Source organism: Lineus longissimus, chromosome 2 (genome assembly GCF_910592395.1).
Source record: "Lineus longissimus chromosome 2, tnLinLong1.2, whole genome shotgun sequence".
NCBI classification, from domain to species: Eukaryota; Metazoa; Nemertea; class Pilidiophora; order Heteronemertea; family Lineidae; genus Lineus; species Lineus longissimus.
Window position 1 is genome coordinate 4,425,413 of NC_088309.1, and position 14,449 is coordinate 4,439,861.

General features: G+C 42.4%; 1 protein-coding gene and 4 non-coding genes across 8 annotated transcripts in view; 3 read left to right on the forward strand and 2 right to left on the reverse strand.

The window, feature by feature from the left end:
* Window positions 1–14,449, reverse strand: part of LOC135502683 (early endosome antigen 1-like) — a 43,517-nt gene that overhangs the window by 22,347 nt on the left and 6,721 nt on the right. For all 4 annotated transcript variants that reach the window (XM_064795662.1, XM_064795653.1, XM_064795640.1 and 1 more), the window contains exons 3-15: window positions 11,075–11,217; window positions 10,318–10,543; window positions 9,907–9,990; window positions 9,442–9,593; window positions 8,703–8,847; window positions 8,064–8,189; window positions 7,514–7,639; window positions 7,036–7,203; window positions 5,665–5,790; window positions 5,001–5,240; window positions 3,367–3,432; window positions 1,430–1,591; window positions 1,064–1,240 (exon numbers count right to left, since the gene is read on the reverse strand). In XM_064795662.1, the coding sequence (XP_064651732.1) occupies window positions 1,064–1,240; window positions 1,430–1,591; window positions 3,367–3,432; window positions 5,001–5,240; window positions 5,665–5,790; window positions 7,036–7,203; window positions 7,514–7,639; window positions 8,064–8,189; window positions 8,703–8,847; window positions 9,442–9,593; window positions 9,907–9,990; window positions 10,318–10,543; window positions 11,075–11,217 (1,941 nt within the window). The remainder of the gene's footprint in view (window positions 1–1,063; window positions 1,241–1,429; window positions 1,592–3,366; window positions 3,433–5,000; window positions 5,241–5,664; window positions 5,791–7,035; window positions 7,204–7,513; window positions 7,640–8,063; window positions 8,190–8,702; window positions 8,848–9,441; window positions 9,594–9,906; window positions 9,991–10,317; window positions 10,544–11,074; window positions 11,218–14,449) is intronic.
* Window positions 2,919–3,000, forward strand: Trnas-uga (transfer RNA serine (anticodon UGA)). The gene has a single exon. It is a non-coding gene; the product is annotated as a tRNA-Ser (tRNA).
* Window positions 4,504–4,576, forward strand: Trnar-ccu (transfer RNA arginine (anticodon CCU)). The gene has a single exon. It is a non-coding gene; the product is annotated as a tRNA-Arg (tRNA).
* Window positions 9,109–9,190, forward strand: Trnal-aag (transfer RNA leucine (anticodon AAG)). Its single transcript has one exon. It is a non-coding gene; the product is annotated as a tRNA-Leu (tRNA).
* Trnav-uac (transfer RNA valine (anticodon UAC)) lies at window positions 10,869–10,941 on the reverse strand. Its single transcript has one exon. It is a non-coding gene; the product is annotated as a tRNA-Val (tRNA).

The window sequence follows — 14,449 nt, forward strand, 5'->3', positions numbered from 1 at the left end:
ACACAAAATTGATTCTTTGCCTAATTCCTCCCTGCCGTCATGCTGCCTTTACGACGCATACCCTGGGGACAGTGATCGTGTACTTCTTCTCTGGTCAATAGCAACAAAGTGCGACTACCAGAAGCCGAGACGAACAGCAAGGGAAGAGTGCCCAGCGAACCTTGTGCACCTTTTACATATACACTTTTACCTTCGTAATCACTATTTTTGTTAGGAATTTTTGAACTTTGTAAAAACTGCAAGCTTCATGTTAGCGAATAAGTACACGTAGTTACACCGCTGGTCAATAATGGGAACAAAGCGATAGCAAGCAGGTTCGAAGGAGTACCCTCATACTAGTCATATAGACTTCCTGACCATCAGCAGCGCGCCGAACATTCATTGGATTCCGTCTCTCAGCAGATTTCCTTCCGGACATTCTCAACAACATTCAACGATCATGCTTCTTTCACTAATAGCTTCTACATCTACCCTGTAGTTTTGCATCTCTTATAAAACATTTTATTGTTCGGTATGACTGGCAGGCAGGCGGGTAGCAACAAAAGAGAAGCACAGAATATGATTCTGGGTGTTTATCTAGTTTAAGGATTTAATTCCGAACCCTAGAAAGCTTGTGTTTGAATCTCAGAAACTTATCACCTGTTCGATTTCGAACAAACAGGGTACATAGACTTTATCTCATTTCCTATGGAATTCCCCACGCACGGGATTTGCAATACGAACTCAATGACTTTGACATCGAATTCTTTCAAACGGGTACCTCAGAAGATTAAGCAAGGTGCGATTCCGAGTGAAATGTCGAAGTTTTTGGCAAGTTGGACATTGTGTCGTCTGATCTCCAAATTCCCTACGCACAGATTTAGAAACACGATCTCCCTCATCAGCGACTTTGACAACAGTTTTTTTCGAAATAGAAGACTTGGGTGTTTCATTGAAGAAGCTAGGCGCGTTCGCAAGTAACTGATACTGCAGGTGTCTGGTCGATTAGTCTGACGATGTATCGGGTTTTGATTCCCTGCATTCCAGGAATTCCCCAGGCACAGGACTTGCAATACGAACTCACCGACTTTGAGAGAAGATTCTTCTGCATTTCTAGTAACTGTATCACTTGTTGATTCTCTTCGCACGTCTGCTCCAGCCGTCTGTTCTTGGTGTGGAGTTTCTCCAAGGAGTTTTGAGCCTCCACGAGCTGCTCGTACTGGCCTTGGTGGCTCTCATTGCCAACCTTGAACAGGATATTCTGAAACCAAGGTTGAGGGGCTACAGTTGCAGATCAAGTTGCATTGAGAGAATCATGCGGAGAAGCATGATACAAGATAAAAGGATGACGCATGTTGGATCGCATTACAAAAAGCAGAGTCACATTATCACTCAATGTCGTTTACATTTCTTTACAGTTTACCAGCAGCTAAATAAACTGCTGATATACCTGTTCTCTAAGTTCCTGCATTGCTGTCTTGACGTCATGCAACTCCGTCTCTTGCTCTGCGATGGTCTCCGTCAGTTTCTGACAAGTGTTCTTCCACCGATGAATCTCCTCGTCATGTATCCTTTGCCAGCTCTCCACCTCTTTGTCAGTCTTTCGCATTATCTGAAAACGGTGATCAGTTTATATTAGTACAAAGCAACTGTAAGTGTCAATTTGCCGTGTTTACAAAGCTTGGGTCGTTTTGTCGGAAGCATATTAATGGGCACCATCAATCACATTGTACATGTAAGTTTTTACTCTCAAAAAAATGGCAGGGGTTTGCCTGTCTTCAATATCGTTGTCAGTCTTTTTCTTCTGAAACAGGGATCACCTTTGTCATTTGATTTATAGGTTTACAAAGAACTGGCGCTGTTTGATCGTCGTCGCTACAGATATTGTGTAATGTAGTGGACTATCATGTACCAGGTCAGCTGTTATTGCAATTTACTGGAGGCACTTGAGCGGCTGGGTTACTACGGCAAGGGGTAGTTGCTGCGTAGGTCATCCAACTACGGCAGAGGCAAAAATACCGACACGTTATTCGATGTTGTGCCGCCCCGACGGAGCGATAATGGGTAACTGACTGGAAAAACCAAGATTTACCCAAAAGGTTGAAGGGAAAATAATTATGTTGGGTCTCCAATCACCCACCTCCCCCACTCCCCCACCCTTTTTCCGCTGGCTGGATTGTCGGAAACAATGTATATGCATGAATGTCGGGTAGAATTGAGTTGATGAATTGGTCAACGCCGAGTGAAATTATCGCCACCGTTAGTGGGAGCACTGGGCATTGGCCAATGGAGTTAAATCATCGGATTAGGACAGCACGACGGGATGAACGAGGTTTCGACACTTAATCCGCCCAATAATGTCTTCTCTAATGATTGACTAAATTGATGGAGCTGGTCAGGCAATTTGCACGTTGGCACTTCTCCCGGGAGAAATCTATTTAGGGCCAAATATACACTGAACACATCACTGGAAGTGGCTGACGCATCGACAAGGTACTGGACCAAATTTTAGGTTGTTTCTCCAACAAGAGCAAATCAGATTGCATATTTACGAATTGGACACTGGTTGCTTGAAGGCTAGACGTTTAGGAGCCATTGTACCGACAAGGACTTGTTTATACGTGCATGGAGAAGAAAGATTCAGATTCTACCAGCCGGATTGTATGAGAGGAAGATTCATTATCTATATCTGACAACTTGTTCTTTGAGATTGGGTTGTGTCAGATGAATGGGCCTTTTCTAAGGCCTCTCCGATATCGATCGAGTAATTTAGTTGAGATCAGGTGTCAAACATGTCAAATAATGGTTAATAGGTCCTAGTCAATAATTTATCAATACGGGCTATTATTTCAATCACGTCAGCAACAGTTGTCAGCTGCTGTCCCCAATCGGAAATGACTCACTTCAAATAACTAAAAGCAAACATTTACTTGCATGAAGCCGTGATGGCCGAGTGGTTAAGGCGTTGGACTTGAAATCCAATGGGGTCTCCCCGCGCAGGTTCGAACCCTGCTCGCGGCGAATAATTTTGCTAGGAACGCAACACAGCCTTTCTTAGCCAACTAAGATATTTTGACGTCGCCAAGATAAAGGTCAACTGGATGAAGTATCAGAGCGGTCATCTCATGAATGTATGCATCCAATTCGTGTTTTTTGCGTGGGATATATAATACGAAGTGTCATTGACGGAATGAAGACTGACATGCCACTGGTCCATCAATCGATCCGGTTTCAGAAGATCATAAAAATTATTACAGCTGTTGAGACCTTTCTTTAGCGCCGTATTGCCCAGAGGCAACAACTGACTCGCCAGATGAGCATTTCGTCCCTTCAATAGTGTTCAAAAGTGACTCAGTAAATAAATAAGTTGAGAAAATGTCTACTTACGGCTCCATGTTCTTCACATTTGTCATCCATGGTATTCTGGAGTAGTTTGAGCCGCCTGGCCTCGTCCTGAAGAGAGGGAAGCTCTTTATTATCAAAACTGTCATAATGGTTGGACACTCATGTAAATACCATAACGGCTTTGGGCTGCTGCTTTAATGTAAAGTCAATGAGGCTTATTTAACAAAGCTAAAGGGGATTGGACCTCTGTACTTGACATTTCACCCCAAGAGTTTTTCTAACCTACAAAGTACGGCGATCATGAGATGGAAGGCGTGACGTTAACACAAGTCATGAAAAAATGTCCCTCGTCCATGAAATTGGGTTTACAGATCTAGAGTGGTGTGAATTAGATTAGTGGAGTGAGGCCGGAGTCTGTCTGTGACCCCGACAAAGAACTCGTATGCGATCAGCCGCTGGCAAATTCGAAGGATGTGCAAGAGGAGTATTTTATACGTGTGTGAACGCATTCGCATACGGAATGAAATCATATATGGAATTATCCATAGTGCATATCTCAACTTCTCTATTGTAATGACTGATCTGGCTCACACAAATACGGCACTGCATAAGTCTTTCAGAAACCTTCCCTTGCTTCATTTGCGTCCACTAGGTTTTTAACTGTGTGCATCATCAGTAGCAAAATTGTCGTAATTCTTCAGGTCTGTATCGATGTTATTTCAGGTTGCGTTGAAAAATTTATTCACAAGGCTTCCTTCAGGCAGTCTTGGGACTCCTGCATGATTCGCAAATGAAATGTACAGCAAAAAAATTGCTGAGGAATTATTAAGATTGGTAAATATTCTAGAGGATGAATAACAGTGTGTGTTTGTTTGGCGGATATTGATATTCTGATGCCACGGGTGCTTATTTGCACAACCAACCCATGTCTTGTTCTGACGATATGGATTGAATAATAACTGTCTTCCTACATGATATTTTTTTGTCTGCTAAGCTTATTTTATAACAAAAAAGCATTATCGCACGCCTGCCATAGTATTAAGGGCGGGGGAAGAGGCTTACACTATTGAGTGACACAAAATAGTCGCGAGCACACAGGAGGTACATGTACTCTTTTTGTTTGCGGGCAAGGGCGCTGACACCCGTTTAAGATCTCACTTGGCTGTCACCAGCTTAACTGCCACCGTGGCCCAATGGATAAGGCACCGGCCTCCTAAGCCGGGGATTGCGGGTTCGAGTCCCGCCGGTGGTTGTCCTTATTTTTTATATTTCGTGACGCAAGTGGCTACGAAGTGAGCCATGTCTGGCATAAAAAAATGTTTTATATCACTTCGCTATTGGCAATCTGTGATCTCATGTTTCTATTTTTTGCCTGAGTGATTGACATGGGCAAGATTGTTTATCCCAGCGTAGACTGGCCTTGTATCCGTGGCCAATTCCGACCAGAGAATGCGGGCTCATACTTGGTCGCGCGCAGTGGAGTATCCGGCTTTTGCAAGCCTTTGTTGTTGAAGGTTTTTGATAAACGAATCTACTGTATGATCTTAATTTCAATGATATGGTAGGTCTTTACTCCGGTCGGAAACGAAACCGCCAGAGTCGGTTTGTCTTGTGGTTGCACTGCGTTGATTTTACATCATCGACGAAAAAGATTTCCGAAAATCTAATGAATATACCTTATATCTTTCCTCGGCTTCCTGAACTTTATCTCTCTCTTCTTCAAGTTGCTTTTTGAGCAGAAGAAGCTCCTTCCTTAGCATTTCTCCCTGAGACCCCAGGCCGTTGTAAAGCTTCTCCTGGGTGTCAAACCGCTGTTGGAGGAGACTTTTACACTTCTCTATACTGGCACAGCGATCCTGCTCTTGCTCGAGGAGTATCTTGGTCGTGGCGAGTTCTTTCGATAGGGCTTCGCATTCCTGGTCAAAGAAGGTATCGATGACAACATGATATGAACAGATATAATCGTTTATTTCAATGAAGGAAGGTCACTGGTTTTAATGAATGGAAAGAGTCGTTTTGGCTTCCAAATAATCTTCTTTCAGGGAATTATTGGTATGACTTCAGTCTAATTCTATGGTTATGGTGGAAAGAGATATATGAGTTCACAATCTTGTCAATCGAGTAAAGCGATGGCATTGGGGTATAATGGCATATAATATAATGGCATTGGGGTAAAATATAGGTTAAGGTACTTCTTCTTCTTCGGCATTCAACCTCTCGTTGATTTAGTGGTTCTAAGTGAGAATCTTTACAACCACTTTGCACCCATTTGCGGATTTCGCAATGTCGTTGTGTCATAATGCTTTGTATTAGACTCGTCATATCATCATTTTGTATTACCTTCTGTGTTTCGTCCAACTGTTCTTCCAAACTGGTTATTTCGTCATTCCTGTGCTCGAGCTCATTGCCAAGACTAGTCAGCTCATTATGTAACTCAATATTCTGATTCTCAATTGCCATTTTACCCTGAAATAAAAAGTTCAACGGTTAGAAGGCTGGGCTTTCGATCTGGTGGTCAGGGGTTCGACTCCGCGTGAATCCACTACATTTTTCTCTTCCTTTTCTTGTTACTTATTCATTCGTGTACATATAGTATTATTCTTATTAGCATTAGGATTATTAGGATTATTAGGATTATCATTATTATCTACAAGAAAACCCCTAAATCAGAACTTTATGAACTGAAGGACACACTTATTTCAGACTGCAATGAAGATCTCACTAAAACTGATGTAACCATTGGACATGCGTATACGGTTGTCATCGATTTAACTGGGTATATAATGCCGTGTGCTTGAAGTAGCAATAATCGTTACCCTCGGTCTATCCACTTTATTAAGCTGTCAAAATCATCTTAACGCCCGGGGCTGATCGGCGTGAAAAGGGAATAGCCAGCATACGAGCTATAAAATGCCGTGGATGAATTTGAAATCGTTCTGAAAGCGGTCCTGTCGCGAAGTAGACATGGTGCGCTATGAATGAAATGTAATGCCGTAAAAAATACTACGGAACTTCTACGCCACTGAGACAATATAAGAAGTCAGAAGGCTGTGCAACCTCTCTAATGCGTCTCTAAGACGCCTGTCACGGCCACGCAGGGGCAATAAGGAAATCAGGATCACATTGGTTGACAGGCGTCTCCTGAATCAGAAGACAATCAAACGCCGTTCGAGAACCTGTAGAAGCTGCCACCTTTGAAGTCTTGCCGTATCTCACTGGTTTACGATAATCCCCCGCCGCTTCGTGAAATGTTCGATTTTAATAATTGGCCATTAGGGATGTTAAGCCCTTTGAGCGTCGCCCTAATGTAATCTGGTGACATCAAACACTCATTACTGAAGCACCACCACTTTGCAACCATAAATATAACTTTAAGTTAACCCTGGATTTGCTCACAAGTATCTCGGGTGCAATCATGGTTGTTGGGCCAAAATGGTAGAATTTAGCGTCACGGAGGCACTGTTGGATATGGCATCAAAATATTGCCTAATGGAACAGAAGGGTAGGCCTACTATTAACTTTGAATGGATTGTGTCAGGCAGGCAGTGGGACAGGGGGTAAACAAGATATACATGTACACAAGTTTGGGCCATCGTGTAACCAATTACACGTACATCCAAAATATGTAAGGCTCGCCACTCCGGGGGAAAATCTTTTAAATTGACAGGAACAGACATTGAGTTGAAATATATTTTCTAATAACCATGTTACCTTCTCCAGCTTCTCCTGCTCAAATGCAATCGCTTTGATACGGTTGTTGAGAGCCACTATCTCGGCTAGGAGTCTCTCCTTGTCTTTCTGGAGGATTACCGCTGTAGCTGCCTCATCTCGCAGGGTGATTTGTAGACTAGATTGCTCGCCAAGAAGTCGCTGCTTCTCCTAAAATGAGATCACCAAACCTAAAGAGACTGTCATGTTTGCCGATAATGAGATCCCTAAACACTGTTACATGTAGAACGGTAATGAGAACCAGAAACTTAAAGGGGCTGTCAAAAATAGAGAGCCATTCGGCTGACACAAACACTGTGTATGCAACCCGAGAAGGGTCAGTGATGAAAAACCAATCGTGGAAGTTTTTAAATGATCAAAAACAGCCTTTTAGCCTTGACTGACTTCTGAGATATAAGCCTGTGGACTGTGGCCTTCATCTGATCATTTGAAAAATGGGTCGGAGGGCGCAAGATCATACCTCGTTTAGTGATCTGTAGCCGTCTATCAGGGTACTACACTCATCCTTCAGTTTACCCGTCATCTGATCAAATGCCTCGATTTTCTTCGCCCGTTCTTTGTTTTGACTAGAAAGACTCCGGTTTTCCTTCGAGAGATAAAAAGGTTCTTTTTAAACATGCCCATGTACTGCGGCATCGTTCTTTCACAGGACCAGTTATAAGCAGTCACGACGTATGCATCTTGGCAGGCTGAGAGAGGCCATTTACAGAGACCACACTCATAGAAATAAAGGTTGAAAGGAAGAATTTTCGACCAACACAGATACATGTACATGTACACTCATGCACCCCGTAAGATGATTTTCAGCGAAATGAAAAAAAGATTTTTGATAGTCCAAAAAACCTCGAACCTTTATTTTGAAAATTCAGTGTTTAAACACCGGGAGTTCAGAAGTAGTGCATAATGGTAATTGCATTACCAGGCTGACAGTCTCAACAGCACAATAAACGGCTTGAAACTAGAATCAATGGTATCTCCATCTACAAAATCACACTGAAACTGACACCTACCCGCCTGGCCTCATCTCGATCAGCTTGTGCTTCGCTCAAATCACTTTCTAACTTTTCAGTACCCCGCCGTGATATATCGACAGTATCCTTTAAGACGCCCATTTCTCGCTGTAAACTGTCCTTTGTCTGGGTGTTGAAAAGAACAAGCTCTTACATGTCAGCAAAAAGCATTTCATCTCTTAGAGAAAGTTATCGAACGGGTTTTATGAATTTTTACCGATATTTTACATGTACATGTACTTCACTACGCACGACGCTAGCTTTTTTTACATTCAGGATGTCCCGCTCATCTAAAAGTAAAGGAGGGCAGTTGATACGCAGGAGCTGGGAGGGATAGGATTTCGGGTGGCGAATATGTACAGTTGGTTCAGCATATATTCTTCGTACAGGCGTGAATAGTTTCGATGTACTGTGAGATGGGAGAGACATCTGTTGGTGACTTCGTGTGACCTAATCACGCCAACTTACATCTCTCCTACCGTAGTCTCCCTTTAGGACAAATGCACAACCTATAGTGTTGGTCAACATAAAAGCATGCGCGTGTCCCAGAGAGGACATTTTTATGATTCTGATCTGGAATTTGGATTAGACGCTTAGAAAAGGTAATGTTTACATGGGACTCGGGAACCTTTGACCCACCGCTTGTAGCTTGCTATTCTGATCCTGCAGCTGCATGACAGAGGCGGTTGTCTTCTCCAACATGTCTTGTTTCCTGAACAGTTCTCCTTCATAGAGCGCTTGCTGCATCTTCAGCTCATCAAGCTGCTTGTCGATGTTGGCAACCCTGAGTTATTCAAAGGGAGAGTGGTACCATTATACATGTATGTACAGCGAAGCATGTTTGTTATGTGATGTTTATGACATGGCCTATTATATACCTGCACATGGGTTCCCAACAGACCAAGAACAGAAACCGCGCCACGCTTATCAATTTGAATATCACCAGATGTTATGGTGATCTTATATGTTTTGCTCATGATAGATTAAAGCATTTTGAAAACGATTTGTCTGCTGATATTGGCAACCTCCTGAGCCTCTTTCATCTGGTAGCGTGGCCGAGCGGTCTAAGGCACTGGTTTAAGGCACCAGTCTCCTCGGAGGCGTGGGTTCGAATCCCACCGCTGCCATAACACTTTTATTGCGAGCAACGGATCATTGAGGAATCGTGCAGCTGCTGTCTGATGCGTTATTAACGGCGCTCCATTATCTTTCTTTGTTTCCATTCAGCAAAGCTTCTGAAAGTCGCGTCGGCTACTGAAAGTTTTGCAGTATTTGCCCAATTGATTGAGAGTCATCTCAAAAAGTATTATATTCTACGACTAGTGCCAGTGAAACCGGTAGAAATGATAAACATGCGCAGACGTTTACATGTACCCACATTTGCTTTGAGGATTCATGAAACTCCATGATCTTCAATGGTATGCTTTTACACTTTTCCTGCAGTTCCTCCTTCTGCCTGTAGCACTCCAACATCTTGGCCTGATACTCATTCCTCTCCTTCTCCATCCGGATGAGCTTGTTTCTTGCCTCCTGCAAAACAGATTGAACATTAGAGCATTAGATCCGGGATCGATTCCCGGCTAGCGCACGCTTTTGTATTTTGTAAACCAATTGCTTGGCATAACCACTGACACTAAAATACAGCCTAGTTTCAGAGGTCAGACTGATTAATTATCTCTTTTTATGGACGCAGAATGTGAAGCCATGTCTTCGTAATTATTTGTTTTTCTTTTATCGGAAAAAAGTGACGGGTAGTACATGCAAATAAAAAACTAGATAAAAAAATACATGTATACATGTATTTATTTGTGCCAAGTATTTGATACGGCATACATTGACGTACCTTTTCTCTGAACTTGAGGTCATCAACCTCAAAACTGTTATCCTTCATCGAATATTCGAGGTTCACCATCTTATCACTTTGAACCTGTTAGAAATTTTAAAAAACACACAGTATATACATGTATATCAAATACCACTCAGTTTGATCTCTCTCGACCATGTTCACGTATGGTGATTTTCTTCGCACTCATCCCTTCCGTCTGTTTAAAAAAGTTCAGCTCCTAAATCTTCTCATTTTGGAAGAACTAGTGAAATTTTCAAACGCAAAACAACAAGCCTAGGTCTACGTCATGTTAGGAATGAAGAATTTATACATATTTATACCAGGTACGGATTATTTCAGTGCAACCCTCGGCTTAACGTGTGCGAGCAGATGAGCTCACGAGTGACTCTGGTATTCGGAGAAGCTTACTTTGATGATATCATGTGCTTCTTTCAGCCTCTGGACCAACTGCTCCCTTCTAGTCTCACTCTCCTTCAGGGCATGCTGTATCCTCCAGGAAATGGTATCAACATTCTTCACGCCGTTTAACCCATTCATGCTGCCGCCCAGACAGGACCTGATGACGGGGCTGGTCTGGGTCTGCCTGACTTGGTGTTGATCATCTGATGACAGATGACTCTTCGTACTTCTTTGACTTTAAAAATAATGATGATGATATTAATGATGATTTTATTGAACCTCCATTAAACGATTGAGAATGATGGCAGTGTTCCTTTTGCAGCTTTAGACAATAGAGAAAATTTGACCACACTTATCCCCCAACCCCTCACGGCTAAGAATGATGAAATAATCTCCAACAATTATCAAATTGTCAAATATCTCAAAAGCTTCCCAAGTTCCTCAACATGCCATATGAATATATCATTGACAACCGCTTGAACAGAGGTTCGGATACCGTACATCGACTAAATTTAATGGAAAATGCAAAGATATGTTTGGAAAAAGTTATAAAAAGGAGCAGGTTATGACGAGGTTCGAACTCGTGACCTTCTGCGTGTAAAGCAGACGTGATGACCACTACACCACACAACCGCCCGTGCACCTCGCCAGCGATAATACCAGACTTCAATATCAGGCGGAGAAAATCAATACAATCGTGACGTAGTTGGTCAGATGTTTTAGTGTCGTCAAGGTAGTCAAGAGGCGCTGGTGGTAACATTCTCACCTAAACCCACTGTCCCCCGAGCTGTATAATGCCTTGCTGCGCCCGCTAGGGGGAAGATCTATACCAATGCCAGTCTTATCTTTCAGCGATTGCTGTAACTGGTCAAGTTCCTCTTCTTGTTCCCTTCGCGACTCGTCATCATTCTAGAATTAACAATTTATTCATCGAATGAATGTCTAACGTTATACATGTATAAGTTGCATATTGTCCAATCGATTCATCAGTTCAATTGACAATCATTATCATTGTTATGCAATACATGTAAGTCATCATTAGATCTGAGACTGTTGCAGACTGGACGCAATAATGACAATCATTATATAACTGTTACATAATCGTGCCTTGCGTGGTCCCTCATTTCCATGACGACGAGACGAAGAGTCACCCTATACTACCATCGGACTGTCCGATGGTTGAGGCGTGTGTGAAACTGTGTGTGCCCTCAAAAATTAGTTGGACAACCCGACTGGCCTATTGCGCAGACGGAAGCCCTGTCATTTTTTAATTGACCAATCACTACGCGTGTTGTAATACGTGACGTCAGGCTTGATTTGCTTTCAGCTCAGCAAATGAAAACTTGGCGTTCCGTCGAGGGGGGGGGGGCAGTTCGTCCCTAATGTGCGCATATTAATGAAGCAACTCATTGAAATACAGTGGAACAAAAATGATATTTTCGTCCACCAACACATCAACGTTTTCGTCCCAGGGTCTAAACCCGCCAAGATATACATTCATTTCCAAGTGATGTGCATGTATATGAAGTCATAAAGTGGGCACGTGACATATATATATTTTGTTTTAAAGAGCATCTGTCGGTCAGAGGACAAGTTTTACACATGTAGTGAAATAGTGATAAATCAAGTCATCATCATTGAGGGTACACGGTGGTCCTGCAACAATTTGCGCAATATTTCAACTCTGTCCCCCAAATCTATCCATCGGTGGACAGAGATGTTATACGGTGCGTACCAAAAGAACACCCTGAGACTATTGCATCCCACTGACTGGCTCAAGACTGTATGATTTCGTTACTGTCCATTCCAGTTCATCGACTAGTTTCACTCGTAGGACTTTATCTCCTAGTTTTACAGTTTCTTCCATAGTGCCATTCACCCAGCGCCTAAAAACAAACGGGTACATATCCTTCAAGTACTTGCAGGGTAGCAGGGTCGTGGCATATCCGCCGCGTTCGGTCGTATGTTTATAGGACCATGTTAGGCATTTATCAGATACATCGCCGTACGACATCTGAATCCATTTCAAACTAACTCTCGGGGCATTTACCATCAAATTTTCAAATGGCCGCGAATGTAATGGAAACACATCGACCTTTTTATACTTCTTGTTGGCAAAGAATGGATGGTTCTCCCAAATGTGACTATCATTTTGGGCGTAGAAGCAAACATCTACAAACGGCCATTTCCACTTGCACTCCTTTCCGAGGCATATGTAAGACGATTCCTTTGAGAATAGCTTAAGTATCGGATCGTTTCCTCTGTCATGGACGATATACTTTGGCTCCATTTTCTTAAACAAAGTCTTCAGCTCGAGGGTGTGTTTTTCGTCCACCAACACATCAACGTCATCGTCCCAGGGTATAAACCCGCCATGACGGACAGATCCTATCAACGATCCACCATGAAGGAAGTAAGTCCAGTTGTGCGCGGCAGCAGCTTCCACAAAGACCCGCAGCAAATCCATCAGGATAAGCCTGTCCTTTTGCGGAAGCTCCCGAGCTTTGACACGAGCGATATCTTCCGCACTGGCAGGAGGAGGTTCTCTGATCTTGGCGATACCTTTTGGGTTGGGAGGGTGATCTGCCACCAATACAGTTCGCCGTGTAGGCCTAATGCTCCTCAGCGCAGAGAGTGTTGAGACTGGTATTATCAGGCCCTTCTTTGATGGATTCTCTATGTGATCGATGAAATTTTCACTTAACCAGTTCCGATCGGTCTGTTGTTTGACCAAAGGCTGGAAGCAGGGGGCGTGGAAGATGATGATGTACATCGAGAGGCAGCAAACGACAGGAATTGCAGCGACGTATTTTATAAACCATTTCGCCCTCTCCATCTATACCTGAAGAAGAGTAAAAGGTTATTTTACTCAAACATCACAATTCTGACAGCACTACTTCCTCTATTTTCGCCAAATGTGCAATGTAGTCTGTTTTTAAACGCACTTGAAAATTGAAGAGATTAAAAAGATTTAAACTTACCCTATTCAGAATCTTAAGCTTCTTCCGCTATACTTCGGCTCAGGCTGCTGTTTGATATCTGTATCTATACTCTCCTCCTCTAAACAATCACACGTTGATAGACTGGTAATATCATTGTTACATCATCAGATCAATAGATGTCAATAGATACTAATGATCTATCTTTTTCTAGTCATCAGTAGCCATGGTGTAATGATGTTTTTAGAGTTATCTAAGACATCTCTCAAGTGACAGCTGGCATGTACATCAACATGGTCGGCCGGTGATACGGATTTGCATTTTGTTATTTCAATTAAAAGGACACTGCATGGAAAGAAGCCTACGATGGCTTGGAAAAGCTGTCAGTATTTCACTTCAAATACCATTGGCTTCTTCTTAGCCATGCTTTATCCGACTCTGATTTACTTGAAAGACTCTGGGCAAAGCGAGCATTTCTAGATGCTTTGGACTTCGAATGTGCATGTGTGGTCGTAATATTATCTAAAAAGTGTATTTTTCAATTTGGCAAAATTAATATGAGGCAAATGTGGCAAGGAATTGCTTCATCCATTTGATTGGCTGCCGTACAAATGTGACGTCATCCGTTTGGTCAGTCACGGTTATCTCCACTCAGCAAAAAGATCTCCTTCATGAAGCACTAACAACAAATAGGGAAGTCTCTTTATTGAGATAATTTATTTTGTTTTCAAAAGTAGAGACCTCCGTGACCAATTCCTCTAATTGGTAAAATGAATTCCGTGGACCTCGGAGTATTTGAGGAAAGGATTTAGCGACATAACTACTGGAAAGGCATCCCGTCAACAGTGACTGGCCTGGCTATATGAGAAAGAAGTGGATTAAAGAAGAATGCCTTTACTCTGGCCTCGAAGTTCAACAGAATATAATACCAAATCTATCATCAAAGTTTACAACCATCAAATAGACCGTATTTACATGTATTTACATTTTCACCAAAGTATTACTAAGAAGGTGCATGTCTATTATTCAGAAAAGCTGTGAAATCATCACTTGAATTTGATATACCCATTTTTCATTTAATAAAAGGTCGAAATGTCGAATGTCAAATGCGAACATTGATCACTTGACATACGACAAAACAGACCACGCAGTTCCGATGATATCGAAGGATTAATGTTCAGATGTTAACATGTGTAGCAAAT